Below are 18,308 nucleotides of genomic sequence, written 5' to 3' on the forward strand. Positions count from 1 at the left end.
AAAAGTATCTGCTTTCCGAGGAAGGAAAGGCTGCTTGAACATGTTGCAAAAAATATAGATGAGTGATAGAATGTGAAAGTAAGCTTTTCATATGATCAAAGAATAAAAGACTGCTACTAACAGACGCTAATCATTATTTTTCAAAACACATCTTTATGCCTTATAATTTCATTCAATATTACAAGTCTAGACAAACCACACCTTTCCTCCAACCCTGCGCCTGTCCCCATCTGCTGAAACCAATGGAAGTGCTAGAAAACACAACATAAAAGTCCACAAAACAATTTAAAATTATTTTATTGGAAGACTGCTACTTTTTACACTTATAAAAAGTTTAAATGGAGATATACCATCTGCTGGACATAAAACTTAACCTTTTGGAGACCGGTGACATTGGCCTTGGGGGACTGTGTTTTGGCCCAGGAAATTACATCATTCTTGCTGCATCACCTGACAGCACATGCCCACCCCATATATTCATAATACACCACAGCAAACTAACATTACAATATTCTTCATTTTCTCTCTTCTTTAAAGCCCCCTGACCTAGTGGAGAATTTAGTCAATTCACGCTCTCATTAACGCAATAGCTTCCAGATGGTTCCTGCTGACTGCTGTCCTCTCCTTGTTTTGACCTGCCTTTGCACATTGTGGCCAGACTAAGCTTATAGGAATTGTGCAGTTACTTCCTTCTTTAAAAATCAACAGAATTTTCCCATTGGTAAGGTCATATTAAAATTAATGGTTAATTCTTACCTGAAACATACTTGTTTCTTTTCCTTCTTCAGGTCACCTGAGACAAAGTCCATCGTGATGCAGTGTGTAATGAGGACACCTTTCCTTTCAACACGAAGATTTAAATGCTATTTTAATTCTTCTCTCACACTCTAACTACAATCCATTAACTCACAGCACCACCTATCTTTCAATTAAAAGGTTAGAAAACTAGGTTTACTTTGAACAGAATGCCCAAATGATGTCTGGCCTATACAATTTACTGTGAAATTAAGTCCAAAATGCAAATACAAACGAAAAAAAGTCTAAAAATAAAAGTTCCATTTGACACGATATACCAAGGTATCTGTTCCAGTCCATATAAATCTCTTAGTAATGTTTCAAACAAAAAAGCTGGGTGAGCAGTATACTGATGCACAGTATACTGATTCCACATCACTATACTGATATTCACAGAACAGTGAACAAAACTACATTTGTTAATGTCAACCAGAAATTGCAATTGGAGAAGCAGGGCCATTTGACTTTCAAATTCTAATATTCATTGATATTTATTTTCATGCCCAAGTGTTAACTGAAATGTGTTATCACCCTTTTCTTAGAAGTCTTCCCAATATTTTACATGTTTTCCCTGTTTAAATGAGAAAAAAGATGACCAGATATTAAATTCAATGTTTATGTTCTCTCAATGTGATAACTATCAGTACAAGTAAATATCTATTATATACATACAATATAATATAACTATTTATAAATAAATACAAATAAATAAATGAATAAAATGGGGGTGGGAAGGGAGCCTGCCTGTGTAGTGCATAGTTTGTTCTGCATAGTAACCCAAACCAAGCTTACCGTTCTTCTTTCTCAAATCAGTGTTATGGCAATTTCCTTATATAGTCAATATAAATATTCAAGCAAATGAGCATTTGTACCAAAAGCTAAGATGTCAACCTATGAAAAATCAAAATGTCTCAAATGTACACTGCATTCCTCCTGTGTAGTTCACAACTTAATAAGGCAGGCTGCACCAGGCATTAGCGCCCATTTTGCTCATAGGTAAATGGATGCACCACTGCTTATGCACAACGGTGCATGGGAAACAGAATTCCACACCAGCGCTTATATATGTCTGTCTCATGTTCTGTTCCTCAGATACAAAAATTAGGAAAAAACAATGGGGCGCCTCCGTGGCTTAGTCAGCTAGGTGTCTGACTCTTGATTTCAGCTCAGGTCGTGATCTTGGGGTCATGAGATCGAGCCCTGCCACTGGACACCATGCTCAGCTCGGAGTCTGGTTGAGATTCTCTCTCTCCCTCTCCCTCTGCCCCTCCTTCCTGCTCATGCTCTCTAAATAAATAAATAAAATGCTTTTTAAAAATTAGGAAAAAAACAAATAATTTCAGTTAAAACCATAAGTAATTGTAACTTATAAAAGTTATTTTGAAAAAAGCATTTGGTTATAATTTTCAGTGTAACTGTCACTATAACAAAAGTTTTGAAGACTACTTTGGAAGACTACTACTCTTGTTAACCCTGAGTAATTGGGTTATGTGTATTCTTAACAATTGATACATTGGGGCCCTAGTTGTTTTAGAAGCTCTTTTGACAGAGTCTAAGTAATGTGGTGTCTACCACATGGCCTTTTTTCTTGTGATTTCTGGCAGCAGACACTAACACAAGCCTTTCTGGGAGTGGTGAATTAAATTACTACCCAATTTCAGTACAGTTAACTTGCGAATTGTAGCAAAGTTGCTAATAGGGAAAAATAAGCCCTTCTAATTTTTAGAATAATTAGTGAAAATTTCATACTACTGACAGAATAAAAAGAAGAGTCCTTTGCCTACTTTGAAAACTTTCCCTTCCACTCTCTTTCAAAGTTTATATTCCATATCCATTGTTTTCCTAATATCATCATATCTTTCCTCCTGTAGAATTCCTTATAAGCTGTTTCAGGCAAATTACTAACCTACTTCAAGGTTCTGCTAAACTTCCGTGTCCTAACATTTAAAATACAGTAGAATTTTTATTTTTTTCTCACATTTTATTGCACAATACAAACTTGATTAAAATGCACTAAAAAACCCAACATTTTGTGTTGAAAGTAACACTAATTTAAAATGTTTGGTAGGAAATAGCATAATTTATTTTAATATATTCCAACTTAATATGAAGATGAATAGTTTATTTCAGAAAGTTTAGGTATCTTAACTATAGTTTATTACTGAAACAAATTTTTTGGTCTCTCTCTCGCTCTTATTTTTGACTTTTTAATTCTTCTTTAGAAGTTCACAGTGTCATAGAAGTGAAAAATAAGATTGATAGAAACCACTCTAAGACCTATGGCTTTATATACATAAAAAATTCAATAATGTTGCCATAACCCCTAATACAATGTGATCCTTACTTACTATTATCCAGAATAAACTGTACATATATTAAATTGTTCAAGTATATCTAGAGCAGGGCTTATAAAAAGTGAGGTCCCACTGCTTAAATTAATGGGCTTCTCTTTGAAGATCACTTCTAACTTCAACATAATTAGTTCTAACAATTTTTTGACTTTATAATTTATTATACATTCTCATAATATTGTCTAAAATGCTCAAATGAGCCAACATTTAATTTACATCAAGTTTAATTCCACTTTAGTACAGCACCAGAGGTTAAAAATGGATCTGACTAACCAAATGTTCTTTTTTATTAGTTACAGTTTATTTATTTCTACACCATTAAACCCAAACTGAAAATGAAGACAACCTGGGCCAAACTCATTCACCTTTTTTAAATAAATAAACAACTCACCCACATCACGCTTATATACCTAATTGTTTTCCTACAGTGTAGATTCTGGTAACAGCTATACAATTAACTAAGCCAAAGCCAACTTCTTATTTTGGAGGACTAGGCCAGTCGGATAGGATTCTCCAGGTTTGCCTTAAAATTTTCAAGAAACCTGGTAGCCAGTTCATCGTCCACCACTCGGCTGTCACTTGACATTGTGACTGTTATAAGCTGGCGCTGCTGCAGCCTGTCATTCCCCTCTTCATCCTGCTCGAGCTTGAGCACAGGTCGGAATCTCCCAACAGCCAGAATGCAGGCCTGAGGAGGGTTGATCACTGCAGTAAATTCGTCGATGCCAAACATGCCCAAATTGGAAATACTAGGGGAAAACAAAAAGCTCTGAAAGTGGCATATCCTTAATCAAAGAACCCTCTTCCAGAAGCCCATGTTCTCATTCTACTAAAACACTGTGATATAGAATCTTACCAAGTTATTCCAAGGCCAAAGACAAAGATAACTATTTACAGCAGTATCAAAAAACAACACACTTATAAATAGTGTATCTAATATGAACATTCATTCAGCATGAACTGGAAGTCCTTGGAAGTGGGTTAGGACAAGAAAAAGAAATAATTAAAATATAAGAAGGACTGGAAAAAAGAATAAAAATCATTATTCACAAATGAATTGAGTGTGTGTACACAGAAAACCGAAGATTCTACAGATAAACTAGTAGGATTCATAAGTGAATTTAGCTAAGTCACTAGATAAAAAGGTCAATATAAAAAACTATTTTATATCTATATACACGTTGCTGTAGTTAGAAAATGAAATTTTAAAATTTACAACAGTAGCAAAAACCAAATATTAAGAAATACATCTAATGAAACAAATATAAGACCTCTATATAGATTACAAAACAGAACTGAAAGAAACCAGAGAACTGAATAAACAATGGTTTATACCATGTTCACTACCTAGAATACTCAATGCTGTAAAGATGTCAATTCTCCTCAAACTGATCAAAAGATTTAATGCAATCCCAATCAAAACTCCAGCAAGGTTGGGGTGCCTGGGAGGCTCAGTCAGTTAAGCATCTGACTCTGATTTTTGCCTCAGGTCATGATCTCACAGTCCTGGAATCAAGCCCTGCATCAGGCTCGGAGTTCAGTGTGGTGTCTGCTTAAGATTCTCTCTCTCCCTCTCCTTCTGTCCCTCCCCCCACTCATGTTTGTGCTCACACTCTCTCCCCCAATAAATAAATAAATAAATAAATAAATAAATAAATAAATAAATAAATAAATAAATAAATAAATAAATAAAATGTTTAAAAAAATAACCTCCAGTAAAGTTTCTATGTATGTGTCTATATACGGAAAGTGATATGTTGATTCTGAAATTTATTTGGAAATATAAAGAGCCAGGAAAGACAACTGTGAGGGTGAAAAAAATTAGAAGATTTTCCTCACCAGATATCAAAAGTTACAGTTTGGTGGTATTGAGCAAGGGATGGACAAACTAGCCGATTAAAGACAGAATACAGAAGAGACCAAACACATACACACTTTCAGTGCCATGGAGGTATAAGCTTTTCCATAAGTGATGCTGGGTCAACATAATATCCATATGGGGGGTGGGGGGAGAATCATGACCTTTTATCTTCATATCACATACAAAATCCAGTTTTAGATAGATTGTGATCTACATGTGAAAAGTTATAAAGCTTCTAGAAAATAACAGAAAAATAACTTCATGATTCTGGGATAGGCAATAATTCCACACATAAAACAAATAGTACCAACTGTAAAAAAAATACTAATGAATAAAATTTCATTAAAATTCAGAACTTGGGATCCCTGGGTGGCGCAGCGGTTTGGCGCCTGCCTTTGGCCCAGGGCGCGATCCTGGAGACCCGGGATCGAATCCCACATCGGGCTCCCGGTGCATGGAGCCTGCTTCTCCCTCTGCCTATGTCTCTGCGCCTCTCTCTCTGTGTGTGACTATCATAAATAAATAAAAAATAAAAATAAAAAAAAAAAAGGAAATAAAATTCAGAACTTGTGTTCATTAGAAACACCTTGAAGAAAGTTCCTAGAGCAAGGGACAGAGTGGGAAAATGTATTTGAAATAGTATGTATCCTATAAAGGTCTGTGTATCTGGAAATAAGAACCCTCAAATTCCATTTTTAAAAATGGACAAAAGGCATCAACAGGTACTTTATCTGATAAGTTACCAGATACCCAAAAGGCTATAAATGAAAATAGTACTCAGCATCACTAATTTGCATTTCCCCGACCACAAAGAGTACAAAAACATGCTCTAAGAACTGTTACAATTTAAAACCTGACATTACTAAGTGTTGGTGAGAATATGAAGCAATGAGAATTCTCATACACTGTTATTATAAGTATAGATTTGGAAAAACATTTTGGAAAATTGTTGGGCAGTGTCCATTAAGGCTTTTAATTCAGGGATTTCACTTCAGGTCAATAAACAAATATACTCACCATAAGACACTAATAAAAGAATGTTCATAGTGCCATTATTTGTAATAGCATCAAACTGTAAACAACAAATGCCCAACAGTAAAATGGATAGTGGCATACTCATACAACATATGATAAAATACTATATACTGCAATAATAACTGCTTCACACTGCAATGTGGTTAATCTCAGACATTAATGTTGAGTAAAAGAAGTCGGACACTAAGGAATATGTTTGATTTATATAAAGACCACAGGGAGCAAAACAAGTCTATGGTGATAATTTTCAGAATAGTGGTTACTTTGGCAAGGTAAGGGAAGCTTCTGGGATGCTGGTAATGGTCTATATCTTGCTTTGGTTGGTTATACAGGTTTCTCCACTTTTTGAAACATTCATACTATACTCAGTATACACACTGTGTGTGACACTTAAAAAAAGAGCTGATAATAACTAAAGGGCCTAAGTGTCACTATTTTCCTCCAAAGTGCCTTAAAATAACAGAGCACAAGTAGAAAAAGTTGAGGTTTATAAACGTATTGTATTTGTAAATATATTTTTTTAAAGTTGCAGAAACTGGATGTCATTCTGAGAGTACCTGAAGAATTAAGTAGCTAACCCTAGTGAGTTCCTACTAGCCTTGATATGTTGCTTCAATTAAAAAAAGTGTTTCAAAAAAATGAATTAAACAGACTGATGACACAGACTTCTAGGTCTGTTATCTGTTTGATGCTACTGATAATTAAGAGTTTAAATTTTACCTAAAAGATCCTCCTTGGTATTCTTCAGGTAACAGTTTCCCATCTCTTGCTTTCTTTGATAGAGCCTGGGAAAGAAAAACACAAATACAGCATGACAACCAACATCATGTTACAGGGCTGATTTTGTCACTTAAAATATTTGGATAGGGTATGCCTTCATCTCTGATATGCCTTGACTTGACTTTAATACAATTAAAAAATGAACAAGTGCAGAGAGTCTAAGAAGCTAAAAATGTAAATCACAGCTCTACAAAAATTACTTCCCTTTAAAAATTCTTCAAGTGTTAGAATTACCCTGTAGGCCATTACTATGTAGAACATTTCAGTGTTTTCTATAGAAAACAATGAAATTTATTCTGTTTACAGAATTTTTTTCTTTTAAGACACAGTACTAGAAGAAGCCATTCCTGTCAACCCAGTTGGTTTTAAATAATTGTCCATTGGCAACAATCCCATAACCAATATTAGTTTCCATCTTTCAGTATTTCTTTACATGTAACATATACATATATATAACTTCAGACAGTTGTAAAAAAAAGTAGAATTTTGTATTTTACTCTCAGTATTCTAAGCATCTTTTGTGTTGTTAGTCTTTATAATTGTTTTTTTAATGTCTGCTTAACATTCTAAACACTACATCTGCCATAATTCAATCATGTCCCCAGTGTTTTACTTTGGTTCACTGACTTTTCAATTATTTTATATAAATTTTCAGAAGTGGAATTACAAAGTACTAGAACATAAACATTTTCTTGGTTCTTGATTTACAGCTGAAACATTTCCTGAATGAGCTAGTACAATTTGCACTGCCTTGAGATATAGAAGAAAGTAGTAATTTTGTGTCACTATTGGCAAAACTGATTTCTAAAAGCCGATAGAAGACAGATGACACTGAAAGTGACACTAAGTAGTTAAAATTTCCCTTACTTGCACTTGCAATTAACCACACCTATGCTAATTTTTATTTTTAAAATAATGCTTCAAAAACAAAGGAATGGAGGTTGAGTTGTTATATATGAAAAATTAATAATGAACTTATTATGAATGGAAGAGAGAAATGAAACTACTGTCACTTGGGGAGATGAAATAAATCTGAGGCTTAATTTTCTGTACTATATAGCTAACACAGGTACAATTACAATCACTGTTGGCAACTGTTAAACTTTAAACCAGAGATGACTTAATTTTTTAGAAAAACATTCTTTAAAAGTCTAAAAATGTTTTCAACCTATCACTGCGACTTTCTGACAACTGAGATAACTACATATTTATACCAGTTGGATGTAGTTATTTATAAAACTACTTGGATCCAAAATGAAAACTGAAAAGATGAACTTAGACTTAGACTTGTATGGTCCTTGGATTATCAGAAATAGAAGACAATCTACAAATGTATTTTTTCTGCCTAAAGCAATGTGACTGCTCACATGATATAAACAGGCATGTATCATATGAACTCTGAAAGGCATTTCTTTTAAGGCAGATGATCTCAAGAATCCTGATGAGTTACCAGGCTAAAACAAATAGCACAGATATTCATTTAAAAAACTGGATTGCAAGTCCCCATAAATTTTTTTTTTTTTAAATCTCTGTAAACCCTAAACATATCAGCAGGACATTCTTAGCAATGAACTCTAAAAGCCTGGAATAAGAATAATTCTGAGGAGGATCACTGGTTTTGAAAATAGTTAATTCTCACTGGGATTTCCCAGCAATGTAAACTTAAGATCAAAACACATGTTACCTGAAGCCTCCAGCTTGAAAGGATGTAATACAAGATGATCAGCAAATATTTTTACAATAGGTTACATTCCTTACTAATTCACTTAAAAAATTTAACTGCATAAATCAAGGAAAACTTTGCCTTACTTTTAAAATTGTTACAATTAGTGAAGAATTAAGAATGGCATGGGATCTAAGGTTTGTTACTATATTATTTTATGTTTAGAGATACAAACTTGAACTCAGCAGAGGCATGCCTATAGCACCACACAAAGAAATCCCTGAGATTATCGAGGGTCAAGAAGTAAAAACTTAGAGCAGGTGTTCTTAACTCAGGTCCATAAAAGGAGTTCCAGAAACCTACAAACTCCTTGAAAAATTAATCTCAGTAAAGTTATTTTTTGAAAATTAAAAAAATAAATTCACTGGGCATCTGTGATCTTTATGCACTCTTGTAAAATTGGCTATATGGCAAGAACAAAAAAGACCCTCAAAATCAGACAGAAGGGAACAGATCACAAATAAACAAGGGAGCCTCAAAGACTGATCAGTTGCATAAAGATAGTAAAATAGGTAATGTCAGAAAGCTACTTTAGCTATGGAAGCCATAGAAGGCCTAAGAAAGGGGCATCTGAACTGAGAAATGCCCAGATTTAAATAAATCCTCACTTCTACTGTTTTCTAAATGCATTACCTTGGGCAAATTTCCTAAAGGCACTAAAACTCTGTTTCCTCAATATTGAAATGGGGAAATGAAGGCTTCAACTGTAACATGGGACTAAGACAATTAAATCAAGTGCTTGGCCTAGTATCTGGTATATCCTAAGAAGAAGAGTGGAGTGCTCCTCACAGACAGCAGGGTGGGAGAGAGAATGGGAAGCAGAGAGAAGTAGCCAGAGCACAGTGAACCATAGGATTGGTGGGAATCCGAGGGAAGCTTCAAGGCCCTGGGACATTCCAAAGGGTTAAGACTGCCCTTCCCATCGCTGAGAAGCTGCTCACATAGCCTCCTTACCTCCGCATCCTAGGTTCTTCCAGATGTATTAGCATAGTAAAATTAGTAACTTGGTCAAAGAAACCTTCTTGTAATGGTTAATTTTTAAAATTTAATATAAGAAATATACAAACAATAAAAAACAAGAAAAATATATAAAGAATATTAAATTCTAACTCTATAGTTAAATGCAGTCTCATCTGAATTTCACAAAAACCCTAAAACAGATGAATTCTCATTGCTGTTGAAGACTTTTGATGAATAAAAGGCACATAACTATCTCAGTAAACCAATCTATATTACTTTGATTTTTGAACTGGTCAAATTACTGCTCAATTAAGAAAAACAGTTTTATTTTTATCTTTAAAAACATACTGCAGATCTTTTCAGTGGGTAGTTAATTAATTTGGGGATGCCTGGGTGGCTCAGTGGTTGAACATCTGCCTTTGGCTCAGGTTATGATCCCGAAGTCCTGGGATCGAGTCCTGCATCAGGCTCCTTACAGGGAGCCTGCTTCTTCCTCTGCCTGTGTCTCTGCCTCTCTATGTCTCTCATGAATAAATAAATAAAATCTTTAAAAAAAAAAGTAGATTAACTTGTGTTCATGTATTTTGGGCAAGTTTATGTATATGTGTATATACTATCCACGCTCCAAAGAAATCTTATCTTCTACTTTTAATTCCTCCTTATAACTTGTTCATCCACTATGCATATAACTGGTCTTTGGTAAATGAAAAAAGAAAAGCATCACTTAACTAAATGAATCTGAAATTTTCAATTCTAACACTATAAGAGCCATGATATTTCTGTCAAAAAATACCTTTGGAAATTATAGTGGTTGTCATAGCTGACCTACTGCCTATGTTCCTGTCTATTCAATGGGATATTTTGGGGGAAATCAGACTCCTCCATATGGGAGCTATAAAAACTGCTTTTAAAGAAACTCAGAAAAAAATTCAGTACTTTTGCCTCTGGAATATTAAGGACTTTTAGTGGTTTCCATTCTAGAGAGGAAATGAATAAAATCAATTTTGAAGAATAAAACACTGAACAGTGAAGTCTCTCCATTACAACCTTCATAGAAATACGGTTTCAGCCTTAACTTTAAAACTATCTAAAAAAACAAACAAACAAAAACTATCTAAATAGAGTTGAATTTTAGACTTTGGGAAATAAAGCATTCACCTGTAACTTGAATATAGTTGATCCTCATTTATCTGTATTTCAGAATTTTTGAATCTTAAATGTTCTTAAAGTAAGTCATACTTAATAAAAACTTAAAAACTTTCATATGATTGATGGTCACTTGGAAATACATCACAGTGTGACTAGTTCATGTCAAGACTTTACCATAAAGTAAATACTAACACTTTGAAAGCACAATATTTCTTAAGACATACCTTTACAGAGTCAGCAATTTCCTGTATACCCTTAGCAGCAGCATCTTTTATGATTGGTGTAATTAAACCTTTATCTGTTGCCACAGCCACTGAAATGTCAATAAAGGGCAGTTGCTTTGGGCCCTCTCCATCCCAGCTTACATTAACATCTGGCATTTGCTAGGAAAAGGAAAAAACATGTCACTCTAAGGAAACAGCTTTATTTATTTATTTTTATTCTTTTTTAAGCAGTAGCTTTAGTAGACCAAGGTGGTTACAGAAAAATAACATTATTATGCTTTTCTGAAAGTGAATATAGGTGGACAAAAGCAAATAAACGAAGACTCAGTTTGAAATAATGGTTTGGATCTCTGTATTAAATGTTTCTATGTTCAGGAAAAATAAACACACCATGTTTTTTAAGGCAAGCTTCAAGAAATGCTGATGTACATGTTTTGATCTCTTTACAACAGATGATGGTTAAAAAAAGGTCTCCCTTTGTTAAACCTGATTGCTAAAAAGCATTTAACATTTGTTATACTTCCTGCCTCATATGCTGACCGAAATGGCCTTGAGGAGAAAAGGGGAGGGGACAGGGTAGCGACATTCAACCACATTCCTCCTATGGCATGTAGGAAGCTCTATTTTCTAGCACAGCCCTGGGAGAGATATCAATCATCTGGCCTTTAATAAGTGACTTCTCTATTTAAAAGAGATTTCCTAGACTTCATAAACATATGACAAACGTATGAGCATGCTTGTATTTAACATATATACATGAAAAGAGCAGAAGAAATCAGTAAACACCTGGAGACAGTATAAACTGACACTGTTGCCAAGTATCAGAGAAATTAAGCTGAAAAACAGAAATTAAAAACTAATTTCTTTTCTCAAAAATTCTTTGCTTTGATAACAGCCTACCTAATCATACTTATGGCCACACCCTGGAGATGCATTCCCCACCATACATGGGCTTCTCACCGTCCTGCTATGCTCACTCCCACTGCATTGCTTTATTATTTATTTACTTATTTGTTTGTTTGTTTGTTTATTTTTAAAGAGAGAGCGAGAGAGTGAGCACATGAACACATGTGCAAGTGGCCGGGCAGAGGGAGAGGGAGAGAAAAATCTTAAGCAGGCTCCACACCCAGCACAGAGCCTGATCCAGGGCTCCATCTCACAACCCTGAGATCATGACCCGAGCCAAAATCAAGAGCTGGACACTCAGCCGAATGAGCCACGCAGGCACCCTCTACTGCACTGCTTTCAACTGCTCTTGGTCCTTCTCTGTCTCTTAAGGCTCAGCTCTTTCATTCAAAGTAATCAAAGCTTGTTTATGTTAAAATAATAAAGACTGAAGTCCCTAACCCCCAGAAAATGTTAAATTCTTCGTAGGAAACACTATGGGCCTTAAAAGAGGAAAAAAAAAATCTCTCCTAAGTGAGAAGTATCTGGTAAATAAATGTAATTACAGAACTATGTAACAAAAACCTATGGGCCTCAGTTGTAGTCAAAGGAAAAATTCATATTCTTAAACCTTCTTATTCATATTCCTAATTATAATAATTACACATCCACATTTTCTAACAAAATATTTTCAAAGAAAAGTCTAACCTAATCCCATTCTAAAGCTAAGGAAATGACAGAAGGAACACATAAGGCAACAATATAAATGGACTGAGGACACAAATATGCAATAATAAAAGACAGAGTTTAAAACAATGCCAGCACTGAGAACATTAAAATAATATAAGAAGCAAATTTAAATGATGGGATAATAAGTTTGGGAATCCAGATGAAGTCAGTGATTTTCTGGGAATATAGAAGTTCCCAAAATCAATTCAAGAAAAAGCTGAAAATTAAACAGTTCAATAATTACAGGGGAAAAATGAGAAGGTTGTCAAGGCTCTTTCCCCCAAAATAGAACTACACTCATATTTTTACTGGTGAATTCTATAAAGCTTCAAGAAATAAAAACCTTTATAATATTGAAATAAGCACAGAGAAAGGAAAGGGGAGAAGTACCTGAATTCACTTTAAGAAGCCACTAATTTAAAAAAAGAAAAGCTTGACAAAACTAGCACAAAATTTAAATTACAATTACTTATGTTCTCCTGATACAAAATTATGAAATGAAATGTAATGAACACTAGAGATTCACTTAAGGAGGGCAAGAATGATTCATAATTCATGATGTAATTCAAAATATTATCTGGTCAAAAGGCAAAAGCCATATGAACACTTAGATATGAATGGCTAAGAAAAGGCATGACTTTAAAATTCTCTATTACTGTACTGTTCAAGAAATAAAAAGAAATATCTTGTAAGTATATATTAAATACAGCACTTAACAAACAGTGATCCAGAAAAACAGCCCAGTCACAGAAAGACAGGGCAGAAAATGGTGCAGAGCAAGAAGGCAGGAAGCCTGGGTTTCAGATCCAAACCCAATTCTAGACGCCTGCCTCAAACCTGCTCCTCTCCCACTTTGCCAATGTCAGTACGTGAAAAACTTCATTCCTCCCACGGCTCGGGCCCAAGTCCTTATCCCTTCTCTCGCATCCCACATCCAATCCATTAGCAAATCTGGTTGGCTTTACCTTTGAGATGCACCCCAAATCTGGCCTTCACCCCAGCTTCACCTCTAGCTGCTACCTTAGTCCAAACCACTGTCCTTGTCCACAGCCTCCCAGGAGAGCACACGGCTGCCCCCTGGCCTCCCCACAGGCTGTGTTCCACAAACCACCAGAGGACCCTCTCCATCAGTCCTCTCTCAAAACCCTCTGAAGGCTTCCTTCTTCATCAAAAGAAACTCCCTAGTCTTCCCAGGCCACCAAGGCTTCATCCACTTTAGGGCCCTCGCAACTCCTCCCTCTTTCTTCTGCTTAATCTCATCTGCTACCTTTCCTCCTCCAGAAACACTGTGTCCCCGGCACCGCAGCATGTTTCTCCCAGCCTTCTGCCTGCAGTTTCCTTTGCCTGGAGCACTCTTCTAGCCGAGAGCTCTGTGGCTCACATGCTCTCTTCCAGGCCTTGGTTCCACCACCACCTTGTCAGAGAGGCCTTCCTGGACGAACTGTGTGCACCATGATACCCCTACTTATTCTGTAGCGCTTCCTCTTTCTCCCAGTACTTTCACTATCTGACAAATACTGGTCTCTTCCAACGAGACTATAAGCCCCAGAAGAGCAAAAACGTGTCAGCTTTTGTTCACCACTGTTTTCCTAAATGTCTATAATGCACTCAGTACATGACAGGAAATCAGTTACTATTGGCTGAATAAATGACCTTTATTCTGCTATAATTAGCTGTGAGTCCCAATGATTCTCAGTTTCATCTGTAAAACTGAGGGCATGAGATTAAATGACATAATATTTTCAGCAATATGATTATATAATTTTGGGGACTTAAAAATGACACTTCTATTTACCATATAAAAATCCCAAGATATGAGTCCATTTTAGAAGCCAAAATGATTTGGGGTCTACTACTTACTTTAAGAGTAACAGCTGCTGCCTTAATTATAAAATCATTCACTGATACTTTAATGTCATCTGAAAGAAAAACAAGCATATCAAAATTAGCGTTCATAATGAAATTTTAACATTGGCCATTACGATTTCAAACTTGTTCATTAATAAATTACAATGAAAAATATTACAGGTTTTTGTTTGCTTGCTTAGATGGTACTGAGTCTCCTAATTACAAAAACTTCTATATTATTTGAGGTCCTGCATAAATAATATTAACCACAAATGTATAAGATTACTTCTGGACCTTGATTACAATTCTTTTAAATTGCTCAGATATCATACACGAGAACCTGAAGGACACATTATAAACATAATTAAAAAGAAAAGAACCAACTCCTGTCTCTAAAAACACAAATGGTCTCTCTACGGTGATTCATTCTTTTTCTCTCTCACCCTTTTCAAATGTCTTTATCCTGCATATGCTTTATAATATTACTGATTATACTTGAACAGTGGTAACATACAGTCATTTTAAAGATCTCTGTATCTATCTATCTACCTGTATCTAGAGAGAGAGATTTTTTTACTAATGGAGTGTATACCAAAAAAAATTTAAGACCACTGAGCTGCTTTTTAACTTAACAAAACAGGATATAACAAAGGCCAAAGATGAAGCAATGTTGGCACAGGTCCTAGTGCATTGAACAAAATGAGGTTTTCTGTCTAGTTTTATGGTGATTCCATTTGAATCAATTTCCTTCCAGTATACATAATGATTTCAAGATAAAGCTAAGGTCCCCTCCCTTCCCACAGAGCTGATCATAACAAAAGCATCTGATTTACACTTTTGCTTTTCCCAGCGGGTAGGAAAGTGTTGCAAAATGTAAACTACACTTGATTCCCTACTGCAAGAGCTTCTAGAAAAAGAGTTTAAGATCAAGATCTACTCAATGGTATGTGGCAAGATACACAAATCCTGTTACTATAGTATCATGGAATTTAACATGAACAATAGCTCATTCTAAAGGCATGCTGGAGATTTCAGAAAGACATGAAATGAATTATCATAAATCCAAATACTGCCAAACTGTCATGGTAACCACCACCTGCTCATCCAATTTATAGCTCTTTTAATTCAGATTTCCATAGACATAAATATTTTTGTTGCTTATTTAAAACCCCTTCAGGAGTAGAAATATCAGTGGACTTCCAGTGCTTACAGAATTTTAATGATAGCCACTGAAGACATGGTCAGTATAAATTCAAGTATGTTGACATATTTTATGAACTTATTATGCTTACCTTTCATGGCTCCCTTAACCTCCTCTGCACTTTATCTACTACCCAGAGGTATCCACAGTGAAGACTTCCCAAACCACCATTAGCCAATGCCAGACCACCTATTTACTGCCAGAGTGCATAATGCTCATGTAAATTCTCTGCCCTCAACATACTCCTGAGCTGGTCACTTTCTTTGTTGTGAATCACAATTCTCTTACTGGCTTCCTGTATCACTGTATTCTTCTGTTTTCTTCCACTTTTTATCATTCACTCATTTTCCTTCCCTTCCTCTCAATGGTGGCACCTTCTCAGGCAAGAACTGTCTGTTTCATGGTTTTGATACTATTCATACAACGATGAATCCTTCAAATGCTAACTCTTATCCTGATGCATCAGAAGCTTCAGACTTTTATATCCAATTTCTCATATGATACTTCTAACAGGCATTGAAAATCAAAAAAGTACAAAGGAGTTTTTTTTAAGATCTTTTATTTTTAACTTTTTTATTATGGAAATTTTCAAATATATAGAAAAGAGACTTCCTGGTGACATTGAGAAGAATAGGAAATAGTTTGTGAGGGAACATCAAACATTTTCACTTACATATCATTATAAAACAATAAAGACACACTTATAGAATGTTATATAACTATATAAGAAAGAGTTCTGGAGATAAATAACGTGGGCTCTTTGAAGACCCCTTAGAAACTTCCTAGCTGCAAGGACATACCAAACTTGATACTAAACTAATTCACCTTTCCACTGAAATAGTACTGTTTCCTGCCTCATGAAAGGAAGAAACCAGAAAAAAATACTCTCCTAGTAATCTCTATATTATGACTAAGCAAGTACACTTAAAACCTATATGGAAGGTGCCAGGATTAACTTTTTGAATATTGATAATTTTCTCGGAAGTAAGCTTTCCATTTATTTCCTTGAACTTTTAAAAGGGGTCAGGTTGTCTTCATATGAATTCTTCAAAGTCTGTATCTAAACTGAAATATCAGTCTGTTGTTGCTTGAGATGTAGAAAGCCACAGGAGAAAATTTTTCCCACCCTAATAGGGCAGGGGGAAAAGTAGGGGTTACAAAATCATAACATAAGTCTGTTAGGAAGTCAAGGTTATAAGGCAAACAAGTGACTGAACATCAAGGGTGATAACTCCCCTCAGAGGATGGACAAACACATGAAATGATTTAACCACTATCAAAGTATGAGAAAGTATGGGACAAAGTACGGGACAAGGCACGTGAACCGATGGGGATATCAGCAGAGATATGGAAACCATAAAAAACATTCAAATGGACAGTTGAGGAAAAAAAGCCATGCAGTTAAAGATAAATAATTTTTTGTTAAGCTTCAGAGACTAAACATAGCTGAGAAAAAGTCAATGACCTTGAAGCTAGATCAACAAAAATTATCTAAACAAAAACACAAAGAGAAAAAAAAAGGATGAACAAAAATAAGAATTGGTGCTCTAAGAGCTTTGATTATGAATGTTCAACTGTTTGAACTGTCCAGAGTTCCAAAAGAAAAAAAAAAAACACATGGAGAGAAGTGAAAACTAATGGTTAGTTTTCCAAAATTAATGAAAGACAACAAGCCATAAATCCAACAAGCTAAGAGAAACCCAAAGAGGATAAACACAGTTCATTTATTTTTGAGAGCCAGTGAGCAAGTGCAAGGGGACGGCAGGGAGAGGGTGAGGGAGATCAGCACAGAGCCAGACGTGGGGCTTGCTCTCATGACACCGAGATCATGACCTGAGCTGAAATAAAGAGTCAGACACTCGAGCCACCCAGAAGCTCCTCATTTTTAAATTTCTTTAAAGCATAGTTGATTTGCTAAAGCAAAAACACATCGAACATATATGCCGGGGCTCACACTGCACCATATGTAGAAATAAAACAGGACAGTAAGAGCACAAAGAATAAAGGGCGGAAAATGTAATATATTGTGAAGTTCTTACATTATACATGAAAGGGTGTGATAAGAAGAGATGGGACAAATGAAAACAAAGGACGAAATTATTAAATGTGAATGGTCTAAATAATTAAAAGACAAGAGTATAGGATTAGATAAAAATCATGGGATCCCTGGGTGGCGCAGCGGTTTGGCACCTGTCTTTGGCCCGGGGCGCGATCCTGGAGACCCGGGATCGAATCCCACATCAGGCTCCCGGTGCGTGGAGCCTGCTTCTCCCTCTGCCTGTGTCTCTGCCTCTCTCTCTCTCTCTCTCTCTGTGACTATCATAAGTAAATAAAAAAAATTAAAAAAAAAAGGATTAGATAAAAATCAGAAAAATTATATGCTGTCTGCAAAGTTAGTTTGATTATAAAGACAGAGATAAGTCAGTAGTAAAAATATACAAAAAGATATAAAAAGATAAGTCAGAAAGAATAACTATCAATATCAGATAAGGAAGGCTTTGGGGTAAGAAAGATTATATCAGGAGTGGACAGGGACATCGATGACAAATCTATTCATCAGGAAAACATCAATATCCTAAATGTGTTATGTGCCTAATAACAGACCTTCAAAATGATGTAAAAACTGACAGAACTCAAAGGGGAAATAGATGAATCCATAATTATAATTGGGGGTTTCAGTACTTTTTCCAAAAATTGAAAGAACACATAGGAAATCAGTAAGAAGGGGCAGCCCCGGTGGCGCAGCGGTTTAGCGCCGCCTGCAGCC

General features: G+C 35.5%; 1 protein-coding gene across 2 annotated transcripts in view; it reads right to left on the reverse strand.

Moving 5' to 3' along the window:
- Positions 1-281: 281 nt before the first annotated feature.
- Positions 282-18,308, reverse strand: part of PDHX (pyruvate dehydrogenase complex component X) — a 67,530-nt gene continuing 49,503 nt past the window's right edge. For both annotated transcript variants that reach the window (XM_055300883.1, XM_055300884.1), the window contains 4 exons: positions 14,353-14,411; positions 10,879-11,037; positions 6,763-6,827; positions 282-3,895 (listed from right to left, as the gene is read on the reverse strand). In XM_055300883.1, the coding sequence (XP_055156858.1) occupies positions 3,637-3,895; positions 6,763-6,827; positions 10,879-11,037; positions 14,353-14,411 (542 nt within the window). In that variant the 3' untranslated portion in view covers positions 282-3,636. The remainder of the gene's footprint in view (positions 3,896-6,762; positions 6,828-10,878; positions 11,038-14,352; positions 14,412-18,308) is intronic.

The sequence above is a fragment of the Nyctereutes procyonoides genome, unplaced genomic scaffold (genome assembly GCF_905146905.1).
Source record: "Nyctereutes procyonoides isolate TBG_1078 unplaced genomic scaffold, NYPRO_anot_genome, whole genome shotgun sequence".
NCBI lineage: Eukaryota > Metazoa > Chordata > Mammalia > Carnivora > Canidae > Nyctereutes > Nyctereutes procyonoides.